Genomic DNA, 24119 nt, shown 5'->3' on the forward strand with positions numbered 1-24119 from the left:
GAGGATAGAATAGTTTTTGCTACTTTGAGAAGTCATCCCAAGCCCAACAGGAATTTCTTGTTGTTATCTCATAAAGGTATTACTTTTCTTCCTCATTAGTTTATTTATGAACAGAAGTCAAATATTCCCAGTTAACTTCGAATCTGAATTTTTGTATGTTCATTTGAAAAAGGAAAGCAGTCTTTTGAAAGGTAGCCTTCTATTAATTTGTGATGACACTCCAATATTTTATTAAAGCTGAACTTTTATTAGGAAAGAGAAACATCACGGTGTTCAGTTTGAAACTCCTGACTGGATCTTGAGCAGGTCAAGGTGGGAGGCACTGTGGACAGGGGAATGTTGCAAAAGAAATGCTTTGAGAAGAGTTTACTCCATACAGACTACTTTTGGGGAGCCCAGCACTTCCTCTATGACTCAACCACTGGCACACCTAGGTGATAGACAGATTCTACCAATAGCTGAGTTCAATAAAACCCACTCAGTTATGCTGTGAAGACTTACTGTTTTTGGAAGGAGCTGGAGAAATTAATGAATGAGAACGGTTTTGTTTTATATCTTGTAGTGGTCAGAGGAAGAGATACAAGGACAGAGAGATAGATTTAAGGTACTACATTTTTCTTCGACTGTATATTTTATTATATGGAGCAACATTTCAGCACTGGCTCCCTTCAGCAGCGACAAAGGAGAAGGTCCACAGTTACGAAGTTTTCCATTAGATTCTATTCACACATAGAAAATGAAATGCCAAAAGCCTAATGGTATTAATTGTAGGGTTTTATTTCCTCCTTTTTATAACCGTCTTTGGGATAGAACCACATTTCTTGCCCTGTGAAAATTTTAGTCCATAAACTTTTCAAGTTCTCTCAATGATTTAATAACCAGGTCCTGCAGCCCTCCTCTGTGATGACTTTTGGTCAGAATAGGGAAAGATAATGGCATGACATCATTTTAACATATCTAAAACAAAAGACATCCCTTTGTTTATTTATTGAATGTAATAATTATTTTTTATTTTTACTGAAGTATAGCTAATATGCAGTGTTCTATTAGTTTCAAGTGTACAATATAATGATCCAACAATTCTATGCATTACTCAGTGCTCATCACTGTAAGTGTACTCTTAATCCCCTGTATCTATTTCACCCATCCTCCCACCCACCTCCGCTCTGATAACCACTAGTTTGTTCACTGTACTTAAGTGTCTGGTTGTTCGTTTGTTTGTCTCTTTTTTTCTGTTTGTTCATTTGTTTTGTTTCTTAAATTTCCACATATGAGTGAAATTATTTGGTAGTTGTCTTTGATCTATTTCACTTAGCATTATACCTTCTAGGTCCATCCATATTGTTGCAAATGGCAAGATCTCATTTTTTTAATGGCTGGGTAATACTCCAATATATATATGTATACCACATGTGCTTTATCTATCCGTCTATGGATGGACACTTGCGTTGCTGCCATATCTTGGCTACTGTAAATAATGCTGCAATAAGCATAAGGGTGCATATATCTTTTCAAATTAAGTGTTTTTGTTTAGTTTGGGTAAATACCCAGTAGTGGAATTAGTGGGTCATATGGTAGTTCTATTTTTAATTTTTTGAGGAACCTCCAAACTGTTTTCCACAGTGGCTGCACCAGTTTGCATTCCCACCAACAAACAGTATATGAGGGTTCCGTTTCCTCGGCATCCTCGCCAACACTTGTTATTTCATGTCTTTTTGATTATAGCCTTTCTGACAAATGTAAGGTGTTATCTCATTGTGGTTTTGATTTGCGTTTTCCTGATGATGAGTGATGTTGAGCATCTTTTCATGTGTCTGAGTTTATTTAGTTAAAGGTAATGAAACAAATGTATGGTAAAATCTTTGGCACATCTTCCACTGTATTTTTCATTCCTTTCTTCTTATTTTCCTCATCCATATGAAGCAATCGACAAATAATATTGAATACTTTGATGTTTTCAGAACGATGCTACACACTGCAAGGATCTCAAAAGAATAAAGAACATTTCCTTGCTTTCAAGAATGTAATGTTTAGGGATGCCTCGGTGGCTCAGTCAGTTAAGCGTCTGCCTTCGGCTCACGTCATGATCCCAGGGTCCTGGGACTCTTGAGTCCCACATGGGGCTCCTGCTCGGCGGGGAGTCTGTTTCTCCCTCTCCCTCTGCTCTTCTGCCCTGCTTGTGCTCTCTCTCACTCTATTTAAATAAAATCTTAAAAAAAAAAAAAAAAAAGAATGTAATGTTTACCACACCAGGTTCTAAGAAATATAAGTGTCACTTAAGATATCCATAAGAGAATGGGTAAGAATGGTGTTCCTTGATCCAAGTTTCAGAAACATAGTATACCTCAAACTTCCCCTACAACTTCACCATTCACATTAGATGCTAAAGGTGTTTCAGAAGTCTTGTGTAAGGAAACCTGGTTACTGCCATTGAACCCAGCATTCTCTAGGATGTATTTGACAGAGAAACTTTTTTTTTTTTTTTGAGTCAGACCTATCAAAATCCCTTGGGATACTGGTGTTCTATGGAAACAGTTTAGGAAATTATGGATTAAAGAGCCTCACAAAACATTTTATTATTAATGTTTGAGTGCAGACTCAAAGCCCTGAAACTGTAGAGAAGACATAGATCATTATGATATAGTTTGGTGAAGAAAAAAATCTTGGAGAATGTTGGACTTTAAAAGAAAAGTGTAATTGAAAAAAAAGCAGAACACTGAGGTGAAGAAAGGGAAACTCACGTCATAACTCGCCAAATGGTGAGACTGATTATTTGGGGGATGGGGGGGAGCGGGCAAAGGTGCAGGCAATGATTACTAGGAACTTCTATTTTCTACGTTATACCTTTCTGTATTATTTATGTGCTTGTTTTTACAATGGTTATTCTGTAACACACTAGCCTGTTCTTATAATCAGATGATATTTCCCTAAAACTCACTAAGGTTTACCTATCAGATTAACAAAGAATATGTATAGATCTTTCCTCATAATTTGTCTGTGTGTGTGTGTGCACGTGCACACACACAATATTTACAAACAGGTGCGCATATATAATATCTTCATCAAAAACAAGTTGAAACACCAAGGTCAACCTGTGTTGCAAATGTGGGCAGCACCTGTTGTTTATTTACTTCTCAAGTGTGGCTGACTTCAGGGATAAGAATGAACAATGTGGTCTCTTACTAAATTTCCCTTTTGGTTAGTCATCCAACCACTATGTGATTAATTTATACCTGAAACTAGTGAGCTGGGGGCTAAGCTGAAAATAGTCAACTTGTGTTGCCTAACTATAGTTTGGCCTCTGTAGGAACTTCTTGGTGGTCGTCAATTTCAGTGTATCCGTTTTTTAAGTATATTTTATTTTTAAAAAATGGCAAATTCAGTTGTTTAATATTTAATAAGCCACTTATGCCTAAGGCACAAGATATGTTTTTGATCTGGAAGTATAACCAAGTTTAAAGGTAACTAAACTCAAAACCCTCCAGACAGAAGAAGTATTTTATAAATACTGTTGTCAGCTTGAAAAGCCATTTTTTTCCTTCCTCTCCCTAACATATTATTGTTAAGGGCATTTTCTGAATCTAGGAAAAAATTGCATATGAAATTTCATGTTAAGCATATAAATAAATGAATACACATATATGTGCAGCAAAGTATAAGCATAACACAGGGATAACAGGTAAGGTCGGACCATGTAAAACGGCTGAAATTCGATTGTTTCTGACATCTGATAATGGCAATAGCTCGCTACTGAGTGGTCTCTCCTCACTTGAGTAGACAGTTTGCCACTTGTGTTGGGATGGTATTTTGATTCCAGTCACCTTCCCAATTTGGATCAAAATTCTACTCTTCTGGCCTCCAGTTGTGTCATTTTATTCTCTCTCTTGTTCTCTCCTAAACGTTACCGTTCATGGTGATTATTTGCAGCAGTCTTGATATGCTAATCCATTTCTTGGTTGGCAAATTCTCAGACCTGAGACCTCAAAGGTCCAAGGAAGTTCCTGTGAAGGATGGGTGCCCATGAAACCTGAGGATTTAGGGCAAAACATCCATACCATTAACCACTTTTGACTTTTACATCTTCCATCACCACTTACTTTTAGTTTCAACTCTGCACCTGCAACAGTAACAACAAAATTCAAGTTAACATTTCTAGAATTTTCAGTGTAGGTTATAATATTACATTAGATACAGCCACATTTTGTCTCCCTTTTTTTTTCCCGTTGTGTTTATATCCACATGAAATCATCAACTTTAATGTTTTGGTCACAAAACAAGCAAACAAACAAACAAAATGGTGATGACTATCTAGACAGCAGTGGCGAGAGAACACAGACCCTTCTACTTACTTAACCAGGCCCCGGAGGAGTCTTTACAGTCTTTAAAGCTGACTTCAAATATATTTTTGGAGGCAGGAAGTACGTGCTGTCTAGTGTGTGTTCGCCCGCTTGCCAACTTTGTTGGTCCATAAAATACTTCAAGTGACTCCACAGAGTGTGGTCCTGGCTTTCAGCTTCCTTTCAGCTCTAGTCACCAAGAGCAACAAGTACCATTGTAGACCCATCCCGAGAGAAACATGTATCCTCCGTATCTCTAGGGCTGGTACTTACATATAGGTTCAGAGTTTATGGTTATTACTCTCTGGAGACATCTGTCTGCTGGGTTTATTTTTTCCTAATGTTGTACCACATCATAAAGTCCTACTGCCAAGAGTCCTTTAACTACTCGGGAAGATTTTGTTTTCTGTTGTTTTAGTCACTTGACCACTTTCTTTCTGTAGGCCAAATGGAGTAGAGAAAATCAGTAGCAATTCCCCACTCCAGAGCCCCATAGCTTAACCTGGCTCCATTTGGTTTCAAGTTTTTATTTTGTCAGAGTTTTAAAACTCTCATTGCCTAAGAAGTGATGGGTCTCCTTGTGTGTATGTGTAACAAAGTTACACTGAGATTTCCCATGAAGTGTGAATGCTCTCAGAAAACCTTTCAAGGAAAATTTGCTTTGAAAGCAAGTGGATCACATGGGTATAATCAGTTGAAAGGAACAAAATTCATAATTGATTTTTTATTATCAAACATAGTACTGTAAAATAGCTTTTGTTGGCAGGGAAAAATAACTTCCAGCCCAGTTTTATCCCCTCTTACTTTTGTTCTCAATAATAATATTTAAATACATGTACTTCAGAATTGCTGTTTTTCATTTTCAGATAATGTAATGGTTTTTATCATCTATTTATGTAAAATTACAGTGATTAAGTCATTATTTGCCTAATAAATTTACAACCTTTTTTGTGGAAAAAAATGATTCAGGTCAGACAACTATTGTCAAACATCTTTTAACGTATGTTTTCAACCTTTGCCATAGCTTCTTGCAAAAACAGACCTTTTGAAACAAAGCACGGAAAATTTAATCCACATGGGCTCATATTATCAAAACTATTAGACTGGATTATTTTCCATGGTGTCAGCACCAAAATTGTCTCTTGAAAATATGACTTTAAAAGGAACATTCACATAGATTTTACAAATGTTTTTTCTCCCTCACCCTTTACAGGTAACTTTTATTTCATTCATGGCTATAATTAACACATTCTGATGCAGCCCCTTTCTCAGTCAGCACACAAAGATTCCCTGTTCCTTAGCATGGTGGCTTTGGTCAGCAGTCATTAGTGATCTTTTTTTTTTAATTTTTCTTTTTTTAGAGATTTTATGTATTGAAGAGAGAGAGAGAGAGCACAAGTGGGGGGGAGGGGCAAGGGAGAGGTAGAAGCCAACTCCCCATTGAGCAGAGAGCATGACACAGGGCTTGATCCCTGACCCCATGATCGTGACCTGAGCCGAAGGCAGATGCTAAACCAACTGAGCCACCCAGGCGCCCCATTAGTGATCATTTTTATGATTAATCTCTAAGTGGTCAATTCAGCCGAGGCTCATTCCATGTATAACCGTAGCCCAGCAGCTTCACAATGCTACGACCCATTTATTTAGGGCAACCTCATGTGCTTTCCCAGAAACTAAAGTAATGAGGAAGAGGACACAGAGGTCCAACTCACCTAAGCTGCTTTATGTCAAGAAAATACCATGGCGAGTCAACCTTGAGAATATTGTCACACAGGTTCAAACCCAACTATTACGTCGTCATTCACGTGGGTTTGCTCAGACACACACATTACTTGAGCACCTCAGACCTTGCTGTGCAGTTTCCTGTGTTCCATTTTCAAATGTCTGGCTTTGTAAGCAGAGATTTTAGATAATAAATCACTTTAATTCTTTGTCGTAGTTGTTATCGGGTTAATAAAAACTTGTACAAATTATACAACAGTTACATGTCAGTGTGATGTTCAATTGGCATTTTAACTCGATTTGGTTATTTCTGTACATTTTTTGTGTGTTAAAACACAAATTCTGAATTTGACACTATCTCATTTAATCCTTAAAACAGCTCTGGGGGAAAGGCAAGGACGTATGTGGAAAGGAGGCTGAAGGGGAAGAGGCATGAGCTTGGGGTTCACCAGCTGCAGGCATGCAAGGTGCACACGGAGGATGACGTTCCCTACCCCATCCCAGTCTCACATTACAGCCTGAGACTGTGCGGAAAATAGGAAGGAGGCGGGCCTGCCCACGCGGCCTCTCTGGAAGAATGGGGGAATTCGTGTTCTGGTGGGGACCTTAAAATCCAGACAAAGGAGTTTGGATATGACAGCAAGAGAGAGGAACCGTAGGGTTTAAAACAAGGTATCAGCATGATAAAAGCAGTCCTTTAGGGACTAGGCGCTGGAAGGCCTTGCTGAATTCCAAATACACTGTAGCTTCGGCTTGGCAGGGCAGGGGATTTACTGTTGGAATTCAATAAATGTCACCTTTTTGGTAAGACCTGCCCTGGCAGTCCCAATGTCTGCTGCGTGTGAAGTTTTTTCCTCCTTGGTAGTTATCATCACTCTCTGACACTGTATGTATTTTATTTATTGACATTGTTCATGACCCAGCTCTCCCACTAAAATGTAAGTCCTCTAAGAGCAGGGAATTTTGTCTGTTTCATTCATGACGGTGCCTTCCCTGCCCAGAACACTGCCTTCCGCATGGCAAGCCCCGAGGAATACATGCTGCATGAATAAATGAATTGATTGGTCCACGTATCCCCGCATTCCAAAAGGTGGCATGACACCACTTCCCTTTTATGAAAGACCTACAGCAGTGCCTTTTTTTGCTAACTGAAAGAAATCTGAAGAGGATTTTCACTTTTACAAGAAAAACCGTTACCGTACTAACGTAGGTCTTTCCTGAAAGCAAAGTGGTGCACCGCGTCCTCTCAAAGCAGGGAATACTCCGCTTTATGCCATTTGGGCTTATGAAAGTTTTCATAGTAACACTCTACTCTCCTATAACAGGAAACCCATACCTGTACCAGGCCTGATTCCTGGTTACTGGTAATTAAGGGGCAAATAAGAGAGACAAGGTTCCTGCCCTCAGAGAGCTTACATTCTAGAAGAGGAGACAAAATAAATAAGAATTCCAGATGGTACTGTGCTCAGAGGAAAATATAACAGCATAATAAGAATACAAAATGTTAAAGGGCACCTGGGTGGTTCAGTCGGTTAAGCATAAGCGTGGGACTCTTAGTTTCGACTCAGGTCATGATCTCAGGGTCAGGGGATCAAGCCCCAGGTTGGCTCCGCACTCAGCTCAGTCGGCTGGAAATTCTCTCCCCCACACCTGCTGCCCCTCCCCCCATTGATGTGCTCATGCTCGCTCTAGGTAAATAAATTGAATTTTATAAAAAATACGAACTGTTAAGTAGACTGCTCCCCTATTGCATGCACTGATTATGTGACAGTAGGAAAGACTGGTTTTGTTTTTTATTTTTTATTTTTTATTTTAAATTCACTGTCTCTGAACAATATCCAGTGATGTCTAGTCTCAGCTATGTTTCCTGAAACGGACACAGAAACAGAGCTTGCAGCAGCAAGAACCTAACTAATGGGTTTCTGAATTGCCCACCTCAGGCCCTTTAAGAAATAATGTTCTGTTGCCTTGTTCTTTCTATTCAGCACCACCATTCCCAGTCATTCTGTTCATCCATCAGCTGCCTACACGGTCTATTAGAATGAAAAATATGCTTTTTTACTGCTATCGAAAATTGAGATTTTTTATTTAATTTTGATAAGCCACAATCCATTCAATTCATTCCAGATCGAGTGAGTGTCTTCACAGAAGTCAAACTTGTGATGGGTACCCAGAGATGGGGCAGCAATTGAGGAGACTCTGAACCTTCCCCATCTCAAGGCCACTTCTGAAGAAGGTTGTGACCCTTTTAAGAAACAGACTAAAGCAGACAGACTCTAGATAAGGAAACATGGTTAGAAGTTAGGAAAACACTACTTAATAACAGTAAAAACAAGAGATTTGAAACCCTGGACACAGACCTATTAGAGGAGCTAAAAGAAGGAGCATCGAAAGAAACCAATCTTGTCTACCCAGAAGTTCTTCAAAGAACTCAGGTACTTACTCTGTATTTTTAAAGATAGAGAAAATGGAAGGCATGTAACTAAGAACACATTTTTTTTTAATTTTTTAAATTTATTTTTTGACAGAGAGAGAGACAGCGAGAGAGGGAACACAAGCAGGGGGACTGGGAGAGGGAGAAGCAGGCTTCCCGCTGAGCAGGGAGCCCAATGTGGGGCTCGATCCCAGGACCCTGGGATCATGACCTGAGCCGAAGGCAGACGCTTAATGACTGAGCCACCCAGGCGCCCCAGAACACATTTTTTTAAAGAATCACAGTCTGTAAGAATAATTTCAGGTAGGCTAAAAGCCAGATAAACCAGAACATGCCACACACACACACACACACACACGTCTTTTTTTTTTTTCTTGAAAATAACAAACAAAAAAGAAATAGGAAAAGATACAGTCCTACTGTTGAGGACCAATACTGTTACAATAACACAGAGAAAGCAGAGTTATTCAAATCCTAACTTACTCCTTCATTGCCATAAAAAAATGATCTTTAAACTAAAAGCGATTTTTTAAATGTGATTCAGAGAAAATGAAAATATATGATGGGCAAAGTACTGGCCACTTTTAAAGAGTTTCTGTTGCTGGGTCCAGATTTATTATGTTAGAAGCCATCAAAGGATTTGTGGATGAAACTGAAGAACTTTTACTAATAAACTTGAATATATCTTGAAAAATGCAATAGAAGCCAAATGACCAGAGAGAGGAAAATATTCTGAGTGTCAAAAAAAAAGAGTAAAGTAGGGGCCTTGGATTTTGTATATTGATAAGCTCAATTACAACTTCTAGAAATACTTCAGATAGAATATTAAGCAAATGACTTCTAATAAATTCAAATGAACCCTATTCAGGTGGGTTGATATGACTCTTGGGAGGATTTGTACCTGGTGTGAGAAGTCTCCAGAGATGAAGGCAAGTGAAATCCCGTAATCCATCAAGTCAATGCATCATCTGTTGCTTCTGGAAAAAATGATGGGATTTTACTTTATGGAGACAGTGATTTTTGAACATATTTGTCTCCTTGTCTTGGCTGCTAGGAAGCTCAGAGGTAGATTTGTGACCCATGTTAAAAATGACACAGATCCTTCTGGTATACCTACCCATGGATAAACTTCATTCCTGACCTCTTTGTATCATCCCATCATTACCTTACCTTCACTGTATTATTTCAGTCACAAATATTTACAGGCACTTTGAACTCAGGGATGGGTCTGTGCCTAACAGGGGTTTCAGTTTAGTGGGAAAACAGACCTTACCTTGGCTTATTTTTAATCCACTTATACCCTATGTATTTTGTTAGCAGTCTCAAGTCCTTTCTAAATGATACAGGGTATTTGGGATATACTTGACTAACTTCAAAAGTGATAAAGATGTGGTTTTGTCTATCACTACTTTTTCCTTGAAATGGGAATATTAATGCAGCCTAAAGTTACAGTATGTTTAATGAAGCAAATGACAATGTTGGCTCAAATTTAACTTAATATAAACCAAACTTAAGAGATTTGATTTCTCACTTGGATTACTGAAAAGTTTTTTACATTTGTTATTTTCACATTTTATTATGTTAATCTTGATTCATTTACTCCAGCATGAACTACCAACTTCCTACTCCAGGAAATCTCCAAGTGTCCTAGACTTGTCTTCAGAGTTTTCTTACAAAAAAACTGGCTCATCTCTGGAGGCTTCTCACACCAGGTACAAATCCTCCCAAGAGTCTTATCAACCCACCTGAATTTCTCCTTCTTTTCTTCAAGGATGTTATAAAACACTGCCCAGTGCTTTGCTGAAATGGAGACATTTCATCTACTCTATTCCCCTGATAAAGCAAGCTGGCAAACCTATCAAAATAGGAAATAAGCATAGTTTCATGTTTCTTGCTCTTGGTGAACTTGTGTTTCTTTTTAGTAATCATAGTTGTTCATTTGAATTTATTAGAAGTCATTTGCTTAATATTCTATCTGAAGTATTTCTAGAAGTTAAAATTGAGCCTATCAATACACAAAATCCAAGGCCCCTACTTTACTCTTTTTTTTTTTTTGACACTCAGAATATTTTCCTCTCTCTGGTCATTTGGCTTCTATTGCATTTTTCAAGATATATTCAAGTTTATTAGTAAAAGTTCTTCAGTTTCATCCACAAATCCTTTGAAGGCTTCTAACATAATAAATCCAGCAACAGAAACTCATTAAAAGTAGCCAAATTTACTCACCTTGTTGCAAGAAAAATCCCCTGGAAAAAAGATTTTCACATGATACCTCATTGAGGAAATACAATGTGAGGAGAAACTCTTACAGGGCGCCTGGGTGGCTCAGTCGGTTAAGTGGCTGCCTTCGGCTCAGGTCATAATCCCAGGGTCCTGGGATTGAATCCCGCATCAGGCTCCCTGCTTGGTGGGGAGCCTGCTTCTCCCTCTCCCTCTGCCTGCCTCTCTGCCTACTTGTGCTCTCTATCTCTCTGTCAAATAAATACAATCTTTAAAAAAAAAAAAGAGAGAGAGAAACTCTGACAATAGAGTAAATTGGTTGAATGCTTTTTGCTCTTCAAGAAAATAGCAAAAAGTCAAACACAGTTTAGTGAAAGGAATTCCATGACTGATGAAGGTAATTAGGCCCAATACACAGGTTGTCAATGGTCACGTTTGCTCCAGACCTGTGGTAGGAAAGATACAGGAAAACAAGCAAATACATATCTTCAAGACAGTCCTTTTTGAAACCAAACTTTTGCTAACAACCGGACATGAAGAGTTTGAATTTAGATTCCCTGGCAAGAAGTAACGGTGCAGATACTTTATGTTGACAACTAAATGTTAAATCTTTTGCTTAGACCGGGGCATAACAATGGATCTGCATCAAACTTAGAGAGATGTAGGACCACACTGGGTACGTTTAAAGAACAATGACAGGGAGAGTGACAAATGTGGACATTGTTTCATATACTGAGTAGACAAAGAACTGGGCTGAGTGTAATCTGAATACTGACAGGAAAGTCATGATGATAAAAACCAACCTCAAATATCTGCAAAAAGAATACAGGGAGGAGGGAGCACAGGTCCTTGTGGTCAGAGCCTGAGCGAGGACCCAGAAGTAAAGGGCATGAATAAAGAGACTTGACTCAGAGGGGAAAGCAGTGTTCCTGTAGGAGAGTGGTCTGTAACAGGACTGTGCTGTCTTAGGGCTGGGAGAATTCTGAAGGGGTTCAAAGAAGAGCCACACAATTGTCTATCAGGGATGTAAAAATAATCCCTGTCTTGGGAGGGCTCTCAGTCAGAAATCCTTCAAGAGGGGCGCCTGGGTGGCTCAGTTGGTTAAGCGACTGCCTTCGGCTCAGGTCATGATCCTGGAGTCCCAGGATCGAGTCCCGCATCGGGCTCCCTGCTCGGCAGGGAGTCTGCTTCTCCCTCTGACCCTCCTCCCTCTCATGCTCTCTGTCTCTCATTCTCTCTGTCTCAAATAAATAAATAAAATCTTTAAAAAAAAAAAAAAAAAGAAATCCTTCAAGCCACCCGGATTCCCTGATCCTGGGGCGAGAATCAGGCTGAGCATGCCCTGTGTCTGTGTTGTCAGTTCCAGGGGCTGCTCTGAGGGGAGGCTCTTGAACTGCTGATGGGTTCTCTTGCCTTGTTTTAGTTCATTTACATTAGCCACAGTCCTCTACAGGAACACACTATGCCAGCAGAAACAGCTATTTCCCATCCCCGCTGGTTTCCTCCTAACACCACACATGCAAAATGCCCACAGTTCATTTTTGAGAACTGCTAGCTGATGACCCTATTTTTGCAACTTCACAGAGATTACAGTGATAGTGTTTATTGATTAAGGTCTTTATTAATATTTAGAGCTCATTGCACTTAAAAAGCAGAATCATGAAGCATGGGGGGTTTTTTGGTTTTTTGTTTGTTTGTTTGTTTTAGTTTCCAGTTTTTACATGCAGTGTTTTTAATCAAATATTCCAAATCACCTGTAAAGACACGAAAAATGTCGTATTTAATTTTTATTGCATTGCGATGGAAGCTGGGTGTGCTGTGGATGGAGTTCATGAGCAAAATGCCCTTCTTTAATGGAAAAATTATGCAGAAAGGACATTTTGCAAAATGCCAAGTTTAGAAAGAAGGGTAAATTTAGGAGGCTAGAAGAAAAAAGTGGGCTCCAGCCATTCCTCTGATAACGAGACTCTGATTTCACTAGGCAGCATGTCCTCCAGGCAAAGGCCATGTCAGCCAGTGGGTCATCTTTGGTCACTAATGCCAGTATGCAAACTCCAGTCATCCCAATTCATGATGCACTCATGAAGCCTTCCATCAAACATACTGAAACATACACTTTATCAAAGCAATACTTAAAAATTTATGAAAAGTCAGAGGCTGGACCGAATTTCCTTCAGAAGATATTTCTGAAGAATTGTTTTCTTGAACCTCTCTATGTCTACTTCCTGTTAGCATTCTTTATTTTAATCCCACGATTCCATTCCATTTCAAGCATTTCAGATCTCCCCTCCCCCAATGCTTTCTTCATAGTTGACTCAAATGGACAGTTATACTATGGAAAGCTTATAGTCTGCCAAAATACTTGCAGAGAACACCTTCTAGGTAGAAATGTGTGGTTGTTTCAATCTGCAAAGCCCATGTTGCTAATTGGCCTCCTCGTTGAGCTAAATTCATTGAGATGTCTACTTTAAACAGCAGTTCCGTTTCTCCTGTCTTCGTTGCATTATTCATAACTGCTTGTGAGTGGCTGGAGTTGTGTGTTTGGGTGAATGACATTGTGTAACTTGCCATGGTTCCTTTGGCAAAGCCTCAGCAGAGCTTTTCTGAATGCCTTATTTTCACATCGTTTTAATTCTTGCTAAACAAACCCATGCTTGAAGCACGAGCTTTGGAAGCTAGACATCATCTGTTCCACAAGCACCCATGGTATTTCCAAGTAAAGCTTTTTTTTTTTTTTTTACCAAATTAAATCTGACAAATTGATTCTTCATTAACCCGCAAGAAAAGTTGATGGTAATTTCCTTGAATGAACATAGAGGTCTTTGACCTGGTAATATTTTTGTATCATAAATGTCCTCCTCATGCAATAATCTTTGCCTCCTAGAGAAGTTTTAGACAGAGGTCTTCATCAAAGATAATTTCCTCAGAAACAAAATATAAATGATTGCTTTAGGCAAAATAAAGGCCAATTATGATTGCAAAATAATTTTGAAGGGATATGGATCTTACGATATTTCAGGATTAATATATAAAAGAAAAATGTCCGTATTTTTTGGAACTGATCTTAAAACTTCCCTAAGTTGGTGACTCATGTCAAAATGGGCCATTTTCCAGCTCCCAGCCCCTACCTTCCTAATCTCCCCATCCCCACCACAGGCACCTAATTTTTCATTTGTGCCATGGACCCTTCAGCAGTCTGGTGAAGCCTGTGAGCCATTCCTCAGAATAATGTTTTTAAATGTATAAAATACATGTGGTTACAAAAGAAAAAAATTATATGGTGATGCTGTTATTAAAATTTTGAACAAGTTTCTGATACAGTAATACCTATGCTTCTTTATTAATACTTTTTTTTAAAAAACCCAGAAGTGGGACTAGTAACTACCATAAATAATCATGAAATAGTGATGAGCAAAATAAGTATGCAAGACGAAACAATTATGGTTTCATCTACAACAGTAAAATGGGATATGACAATATCTGTGATTTCTTTGAGTAACAAAGTCACAAGTACTGCTAATACCATCATGGTATTAAATGAGGACATGGACAAAGAGGTCATTTTTTTCCCATCCATGCTCACAGCCCCCCTAAATTCTGTCCGTAGACCCCTTGGAGGTCAATGGACCCTAGATTAAGACACTCTGTATCTAATGACTCTTTTTGATTTATTTATTTGAGAGAGAGAGTGAGTGAGAGAGAGAGAGAAGGAGCAGGGGAAGGGGAGGGAGACGCACACTCTCTGCTGAGCAGGGAGCCCGATGCAGGATTCGATGGATCATGACCTGAGCCGAAGGCAGTCGCTTAACCAACTGAGCCACCCAGGCGCCCTGACTTTTTTTTTTATAAAGATTTTTTATTTATTTCTTTGACAGAGAGAGACACAGCGAGAAAGGGAACACAAGCAGGGGGAGTGGGAGAGGGAGAAGCAGGCTTCCCGCTGAGCAGGGAGCCCAATGCGGGGCTCGATCCCAGGACCCTGGGATCATGACCTGAGCCAAAGGCAGACGCTTAACGACTGAGTCACCCAGGTGCCCCATATCAAGTGTTTCTTGCCACTGCTCCCACTTTTATTCAATCAGTAGAGCAGTGGAGTGGGTAGTGGTCAGCTGCCAGGATACATGTGTGTGGGAACCTCAAAAGCAGTGACATCAGCAGAACCCACACTCAGCCCTGGTGGTGTAGCATGTCACTGCCAATGAGCCCAATGTCTCAACACTGTCACCTCAGAGGCGCCATTCTGTCAGTTCAGGGCTTTCTCCAGCCAGGGAGCCTTTCTCTGGCAATGCTACTGAAAGCCAATTCATAGCAGAATGTATTCATTGTTCCCCATGATGTCATTCTCCAAGATCAGGAAATGTCCCCCAAATATCCTTTATGCTTATTTACCTAAACCTTATATGCTTGGTCTGCACTTTCCTCAGAATGACATGTTCTGTACATTCACTTCCTCTAGGAAAAAAGTACTTCCATCTCTTTAAACAGACTTTGTGCCCAAGATTTGGACCCAGAATTCCATGGGGATGTCTAAAATTGGATTTATCATCTTCTCAAAATTAATTTTTTCTCCTGACGTTCCTGACTTTTCTCCTCCTGACTTCTGAGGAGCATCGCAGTAACTATGCATGGAAACCTCAGACCTTTCAGCCCCCACACCCCTTCCTAAACTCTGCTGCCCAATTTCTTAACTCTCCAAGTCAGAGAGCTCCTGTGTTTACAGCTTCCCTCGAGTATCCCTCTCTATTCCGTTCTCATTTCCACCAGTTAGTTTACAACCTAACCTGCATCACCATTACTCTTGCCCCTGCTTCTCAACTAACACACACTGCTGCCAATTTGATTTTCCCGGAGTGCAACTCTGATGATAGTTCCCTGTTCAAAAATCTTCAGTGGGGAGTGCCTGGGTGGCTCAGTTGGTTAAGCGACTGCCTTCAGCTCAGGTCATGATCCTGGAGTCCCGGGATCGAGTCCTGCATCGGGCTCCCTGCTCGGCGGGGAGCCTGCTTCTCACTCTCCCACTCCCCCTGCTTGTGCTCTCTCTCTCTGTCAAATAAATAAATAAAATCTTTAAAAAAAAAAATCTTCAATGGCTCCCCATTATCTAGGGAACTTAAGACAGGTCCTGCCATACAAGCCTCTCCACATCATGGCCCAGACTCCCAATTCAGCACCTGTCTCACACTGTGCTACAAACTTGATAACTTTCTGTTCATGAAACAAGGAACAGATATTTTACTTCATTTATTTTTTTGCCTTATTACCTTTCTCATATACTCTCCTTCTAGAATGTGTTTCTCCAGAAAGTTATCTTGTTGCAAGCCTACCCTTCCTTCAAAAACAATCTCAAGCATCACCAATTTATGAGGACTTTCCTGATGTGCTTCCACCATTCCCAACTAAATAGAAGAGCCCCCTCCCACTTTCAGCCTCTATAACATTTTTCTTAGCATTTATCAGCCTCTACCCTTCATTATGATCCAGTACAGTAGTCCCCCCTTATCTGCAGGGGACATGTTCTAAGACCCACTGTGGATGCCTGAAACCATGGATAGTACCAAACCCTATATACACTGTTTTTTTCCTATGCATACATACCCATGATAAAGATTAAGGTATAAATTAGGCACAGTAAGAGATTAACTACAATAAATAATAATAAAATAGAACAGTTGTAACAATATTCTGTAATAGAAGTTATGTGAATGTGGTCTTTCCCTCTCTCAAAATACCTTATTGTACTGTACTCACCCTTCTCCTTCTTGTGATGACGTAAGATGATAAAATGACTACATGATGAGGTAAAGTGAGGTGAATGACATAGGCATTGCGATGTAGCCCCAGGGTCCTACTGACCTGTCAGAAGTAGGCTCATCTGCTTCTGTACTATGGCTGACCACTGGTAACTGAAACCACAAAAAGCAAAACCACAGCTAAGGGGGGACTAGTGTGTGTTCATCTTACCAACCACGTTAGATTTCTTCGTTTTTATTTAAACTCCAGCTGTATTAGATTTTTTTATTCCTTAAAAATACAGACGCTTTAATGTATCCCTTGTACCTCAGTAGTGTTTGGTACACTGTTTTTTCACAATGGGTACTCAGTACATGTTTTCAATTGAACTGAAATGATTCCTACGCAAAATAATGAATTTACCGAGATGACCTGCCTTACACTTTTCATGTACTGCTGAAGGATAAGCAGGTGTTCACTAACGCTAATTTATTAATTGGTAATTTTAGTGATGCTGTGCTTGCTTCTGACCTTCACCCACATGGTCTCACGGACCAGAACGCTCCTTCTCCCCAGCCATTCAAACCATCGCGCTAACTCCTGCTGGGCCTTCAGGGCTCAGTCTGACCATCACTTTCTCCAGGAAGTCTTCCTAACCCCAAGTCTGGCTTCACAGGCGTGCAACCTGTGCGCTCCCACAAAGCCCAACACCTACAAGGGTGCCACAATTGGTGCCATGCTTTGCTGTCACCATCTTAAAATTCTTAATAGTTTTTTTTTTAAGATTTTTTTCATTTGAGAGAGAGCATGCATGAGCAAGGGGAGGAGCACGGGGGAAGCAGAGGGAGAGAATTCCAGGCAGATCCACACTGAGGGCAGAGCCCAATGCAGGATTTGCTCTCACAACCCTGAGATCATGACCTGAGCCGAAACCAGTGTGTCAGATGCTTAACCAATTGAGCCACCCAGGTGCCTCTTCACAGTTTTTCAACAAGGGCCCGCATTTTTACTTTGCACTCGACTCCTCAAAGGGAGTGAGCAGTCCTGCCTAACCCCTTCTCTCCTATATACTCCTGTCATCCCCTGTATTTTCCCAATCTTTGCAATCATCACTCAGAATCTTAATTTTCTGTTTACTCTTGTTCAATGTTTATTTACTTAATATTATTTTATTTAAACTGAATTAATATAAATTAAAATAATTTAATAAATTTCATATTTATTTAATTTTCTGTTTACTACTCTGTATACCTCAATAGACCCTAAACGCTGTCAAGGCAAAAAAAATGACTCAGCCCTGTATTATATACTTAATCAGTATTTGCTGATTGGCTAAATGGATGAGTGGTTGAGGAAAGGAGGAATTAGTGAATTAATGAATGTATTTGTCTATGCATAGCCCTTTGGGCAGCCTGAACAATGGAGGCCTTTGGCTTGCTGTCTTCAGATGGCCCCGTATAGACGTAACAGAATTCTAGTACAGAAACTACTCTTGTTAGTAAACAGTGTAAAATTTCAAGAAAGAAAAGGGGCAAAGTAGTGACATGAAGGAAAAAATTTAAGCAACACCCAAATATTAGTGAAGAAGGAACTAGCAAAAGGACTCATGATTATTATAGTCCTGTTTTAAACACAAACATAGAGATCATGAACATACCACTGGGATGCTCTTGGAGGAAGAAGATGTCTTAGTCATTAAGTAATGCCCTGCTTGCTTTTCCTAATGGTTTCTGGTAAGCCTGGAAAAGGAGAGCATACCTAGATAACAGCTACTCACAAAGAGGGGAAACGTCTATGGCCGTCTTTACCTGATGCCACATCCTCCTCCTAACTATCTGAGTGATCCCTGAATTTCATTTTCTCATTAGTAGTTTGGGGCTTTGTAGGTGCACTGGAATGCCATTTCCGGCTTACAATTTCCATTCCATTAAGGCCAACTCAAAGTATAATCCAAAGTATCCTGAATTGTTAGATGCATGAGTCAAAAGTATAGTGAGCAGTTATTAACGACGTATTCTAGATTTTTTTCATTTGTAGACTCCTTTTCCTTGGAGACTTCGTCTATTTGAAATGATAATTACTTCCCTCTCAGTTTGAAGAGATAGAGAAGTATCCCCAAAGGTCTTGCAGAATCAACAATGTTACTGCCATTCTCATCTATTCAGTTCATTCAGCAACACTGGGCAGCAGCTCAAGGGCAAACAGTGCTAAACCCTCTTTCTGCTACACAGCCTTGGATGAGTTATAAAATGGTCTTAATTCTCAGTTTTCATATCTGTAAAATGGGAATAATCATATTTCTACTCCATAAATTTGTGAGGATAACATGGATAATGCATATGAAAGTGCTTAGCACCATGTCCATGTTAGTAATTATTATCAACATATAGAACATAAGCAGTTATGAACTTCCACTTGGTTCTGTGTTGGAATAGATATAAAGAAATAAGGAGTACATGGTATTGGTTAAGGGTCCACAAACTTCTCCTCTAAAAGGGTCAGTGAGTACATATTTTAGTCTTGTGTACCATATTGTTCTGCCACGACTATTTAGTTCTGCAGCTGTAGCATGAAAGCGGCCATAGACAAGATGTAAGCAAATGGGTGTAGCTATGTGACAATAAAACTTTATTTACAAAAACAGGCTTTAGGGGCCAGGTTTTTTCCCTAGGCCATAATTTACCAATCCCTGGCTATAGGTCCTTGGGAGCTCCCAGTCAAGTGTGGTAGAAAGACTTGGATGACGTGTCAGGGCAAGCCTAAGGAGGCAGAGATTAACTCCAGCGCCATACAAATGAATGTGGAAACTGATGTTTTAGGGGAGATTACTGTATGAGCTTCCTGGAAATACGTAAAAGTAAAAAGTATGTCCTAGAGCTCAGGTATTGGTTGTTTTTTTTAAGGTTTTATTTATTTATTTGAAAGAGTGAGAGTGCATGAGTGGGGGGTTGGGGGAGGAGCAGAGGGAGAGGAACAAACAGACTCTGTGCTGAGAACGGAGCCCGATGTGGGGCTCAATCCCATGACCCTAAGATCCTGAGATCACTACCTGAGCCAATACCAATAGTCCGTCGCTTAACCAACTGAGCCACCCAGGTGCCACTGTTTGTTTGTTTTTTAATCTTGCATTTTAGGATAAGTAACTTCAACCTAAAACACAGCCTTCTCTTTTTATTAGACATTTTCCTTGGGAACTCAGCTCCGCACTCCCAGATCCTGAGAGTACCATAATTTGGGGAATAAAAATGTCTGTAGATTGGTAGAAAATTCTGCCCCTCACTTCTGCTCCCTAGCACTGTAGTATGAATAGACAGAGCTGAGGGGTCATCTCTTTTAGCAGTTTGCTGGGAAATGGAAAGTACATGGGGAGCAGAAGAAATCGTTCCCTTCCTTTTCTGTTCTTATTAATATTATAAAGGAATGACAAGCAAGTATCCATGAGCAAAATTAGACTGTGAAAATGAGCCAGTGGCTTAGTAACAGCCACTTAGAACATTTGATGGGTCACCAGCACTGCCGAATGTGAGGTAGATTCTGCTTCTTTGATAAGAGAACAGCTGTGGCATGTGCTCCCAGGGTAGGAAAGCAAGAACACACTTTCGGGGCCTTTCTCCCCTCTTATGAGAGGATTTATGGAAAGTTCACACATTCTCAAATGCAGACGCTTAAATATGGCAAGCAACACAGACGCAACATTCTCTTCATCGATGAAGTTGTAAAGGAACTCCATGTGCACAATACATTGTATTTACACATAGAGAGAGAGAGAGAGAGAGGAAGGGGGGGTGGGCAGAGGGAGAGGGAGAGAGAGAATTTTAAGCGGGCTCTGGGCCCAGGGCAGAGCCCAACACAGGGCTCAATCTCAGGACCCTGAGATCAAGACCTGAGCTGAAATCAAGAGTCGGATGATTAACCGACTGAGCTACCCAGACGCCCCCATATTATATTTTGATATTCAAAATGGCTAGTCCCTTACGAGGCTTTTATGATTTAATCAGTGCCAATTCAAATGGGTCTGGTGCTTTAAACTATAGAAACAAGAAATGAAGTCTGTCATGATAAGGCAAGGTTCTTATCAGATTTCTCTTTTTTGTTGTTGTTTTACAGTTTTCTCCTTGTCTTTGGTTGCTTGATTTTGTCAGTGTTTTCCACCATCCCTGAGCACACAAAATTGGCCTCAAGTTGCCTCTTGATTCTGGTAAGTGATACATATGAGCAAAAATGTACATAAAGTTTGTATAAGAACTGTCTATAACATTTATGCTATGCATTGTATCCCACAAAAAGTTCTATCTAGAAAAGAAGAGAGTTGCTGTGAAGTATAAAACTCTCAAAGATCACTGAAATATTGGCCTGCCATTTTAACATTTAGTCAGTCCTCAGAAATATATACAGATATTCAGTGTTACTATTACATAGCAATATCTTATGTTATAGTTACATCAAAAATAGAAGGCAGGACTTGGAAGCAGTTTTACTTATGTTTATCTATGGTAATAAACAAATTATAAGAATCAATATCCATGAGGTCTCTCATAATATTGCTCAAAGTCACAGAATAGAGAGCATTTTCCAATAACTGCAATTTGGCAGTAGGTCAGTGTAATTAGCCCAGAACTACAAGAATATAGCACCTCATAAGAAAACAGAAGGCTCCTTCATGCTCTTTTCAACCAACAGACTATTTTATGAGTTTTGCTGCTAATGCAGTTACCTGCCTGGTAAGAAATTCTGCAGTTAGCTCTGCTTCCATTATGCTGTCAATCCTCAACCACACAGAATTGCTCAATTCATTTCAAAATGGAAAAAGACCCCAAGATATTTTAGTCTGAATTATTCTGGGCCTTTTAAGCTCTTTTACTTTCTATTACAACTAAACTATATCACTGTATACTCAGATCCCATCTGATTGAAAGTTTGGTTCATTTATATCCATTTTTGATCCACTCACTTAGTGCAAAAACATCAGACTTGACAGTCTCAGAACTGTCTGAATGTACTATAAGTTGAAACGATTCGCTTCTGTAAAACCTGGTGGACTACAGAGGAGGAGAGAGAAAGGGTATGGGGGGAAGCTGGCTTCTGTGCCCTAATAAAGAGATGTTGGTTATGTACAGCAATAAGCATTTAATATAAGAAAAGTATTCTTACCTTGAAGGTGAAACTGAAAGATCTCAACTCATGTAACCTGAGCTGAGAGCAGCTGTTCTTCCTACCTATGCTTTCAGATGGCTAGTTTGTGCTTGAAGTTACTAAGACTTCATCAAGTCTCTGTCCTACATCAGGGAGAAATCACTTCTGAGCCTGGAACAAATCTATCCCAATTTGTTTCCATACAAATTGTGCTCAGCGGTATACTGTTAATGTTAAGGTTACTATTTTGAAACCCAGCGTAGAAAACAGACCAAAAAGCACACTGGGAATTTGTTTCACTTATGAGGTTTCCATTTGGGTAGCAAGTGGGCTTTTAGCCTCATGTACCCCTTTGGTAACAACAAATGACCTTGAGCCCAGGGTCTAAGGCACAGCTGGCTTTTGGGTTCATACACAGAATTACAACTGGGAATTTTTGATTGAAAAAGTAAATCTGACTTCTAGACTCGGAAACATGAGAAACTGGATCTACTGCAAGACCAGTGATATCTATTATGAATGAATCAAGCATTAAGAATCCCATAAAAAGGAATTTTTCATGACCAGGTCAAGAATTCAAAATGTTAGGTTTACATACTTCAAATCTCTGAAATATAAATTCCTCCATTGCTAACGAGTTTCTAAATAGTCTAAATAGACATTACTAATGAGTTTCTAAATATGTTATTAAAAAGCCCAAGGTTGATTCATATCTTGATTTTTAAAACTTTTTGAGCAGTGAACAGTTCATTACAGTTTAGTAACTAGGGTACATTTGAGTAGATAATGTAGATGTTGTCACATATCCCTCAGCTGGATTTTTTTGTTGTTTGCCAACTTTATTGAGATATAATTGACATATAACATTGTGTAAATTTAAGGTGTATCATTTGATGATGTTATATATGTATATATGCAAAATGATTGATTGTCTCACATAGTTACCATTTTGTGTGTGTGTGGTAAGAATTTCTAAGACATTCTCTCTTAGTAGTTTTCAAGTATACACTACACTATCTCTAACTATAGTCACAATGCTGTATGTTAGATCCTCGGAACTGGTTTGTCTTATAACTTCGAGCTTGCATCCTCTGACCACCTTCACCCTTACCCCACCCCCACCCCACGCCCTCCCTGCAACCATCAGTCTACTCTGTTTCTATGAGTTCAGGGTTTTTTGTTTTTTAGATTTTACATATGAGACCATGCAGTATTTGTCTTTCTCTGTCTGACTTATCTCACTAAGCCTAAGGCCCTCAAGGTCCATCCATGTTGTCACAAATGGCAAGATTTCCTTCTTTTTATGGCTGAATAATATTCCATTGTGTGTATGTATACGGTGATTCTACTTCCTTCAGATACATACCCACAAGTGAGATTGCTGGATCATAGGGTAGTTCTATTTTTAATTTTTTTCAGGAACCTCCATACTGTTTTCCACAGTGGCTGTACCAGTTTGCTTTCCCATCAACAGTACGCAGTGGTTCCCTTTTCTCCCCAACCTCCCCAGCATTTGTTACCTCTTGTCTTTTTTATACTAGCCATTCTAACAGGTGTGAGGTGATACCTCACTGTGGGTTTGATTTGCATTTCGCCAGCGATCAGTGATGCTAAGCACCTTTTCCTGTACCTGTTGGCCATTGGTGTCTCTTCTTTCCTCTCTTAGTCTTGAATGCCTTTGGATTTAGCAAAGTAGAAACCAGTCCCATTATGCAAATGAGGCCCTTGTTTTGAGCAATACAGTGATTACTGCAGATACACGTTCTCAGAAAGGTTGCTATGCTTCCATAAGAAGAGCTCTTGCTTATCCTCCTGTTGTTGTGCTATGGGGATAAATGGTCAAGGTGTATGTTTTAAACCAAAGTGTATTCTTAAAACCTACCTAGAAATATGCAGGCTGTGTTGCAGGTCTAAGATTTCCCTGATGTTATTCTTCTTAATCAGTGTTTCGCCAAAAAGGATGTTTTATTTAAAAGTCTCATGCTCTCCTGACTGAGCTAGCCAGGCAAATGCTAAGAAAAAAAAAATTATGCTTTATGTAGACAAAAAAAAAAAAAATTCAAGTCTAGGCTTTGCTTTTATTTTCTTATTTAGCAGTTAATAAATTGGAAAAGCATGCATATTTTAATTCTTTTTCATAATTAGCGTATCATAAAAGTTCAGTCAGCTGTAGAATATTGGGAAAAAAACAAGAGATATCTTAATGGTTTAGGGAATCTTAGTTATTCTTTTAATGTGTATGTTTGAGACAGTTAATCTGATTTCAAAGTCCGTCTTCTGAATATCTAATCAAACAGAATTCATAGAACACAATTCTGACAAGCAATGTTTTTAGTGAACATTTTATGAAGCATATCTAAAGAATTGCCATCCAAATAGTAATATGAATGGCTTTTAAAATGTTTGCAAAAATTTATAATAATGTCACTTTTGTACACTTTTGGCCACAAACAAAACACCAGAGAAATAAATTTAGAGGAACTGTATATAAATGATACGTCAAGATTATGTATTTTTTCATAGCTCTGTCCCATGTGTTTTTG

The 24119-nt window shown here is 39.4% G+C and overlaps 1 protein-coding gene across 5 annotated transcripts in view; it reads left to right on the top strand.

Annotated features, from left to right (window-relative positions):
* The window catches only part of KCNQ5 (potassium voltage-gated channel subfamily Q member 5), a 509046-nt gene that overhangs the window by 318542 nt on the left and 166385 nt on the right, over positions 1-24119 (top strand). For all 5 annotated transcript variants that reach the window (XM_045867079.3, XM_045867078.3, XM_045867080.3 and 2 more), the window contains exon 2: positions 20551-20641. In XM_045867079.3, coding sequence (XP_045723035.1) covers positions 20551-20641 — 91 coding nt within the window. The remainder of the gene's footprint in view (positions 1-20550; positions 20642-24119) is intronic.

This window comes from Mirounga angustirostris, unplaced genomic scaffold (genome assembly GCF_029215605.1).
Source record: "Mirounga angustirostris isolate CCGP_5_RB_7025 unplaced genomic scaffold, mMirAng1.0.hap1 SCAF_8, whole genome shotgun sequence".
Taxonomy (NCBI): domain Eukaryota; kingdom Metazoa; phylum Chordata; class Mammalia; order Carnivora; family Phocidae; genus Mirounga; species Mirounga angustirostris.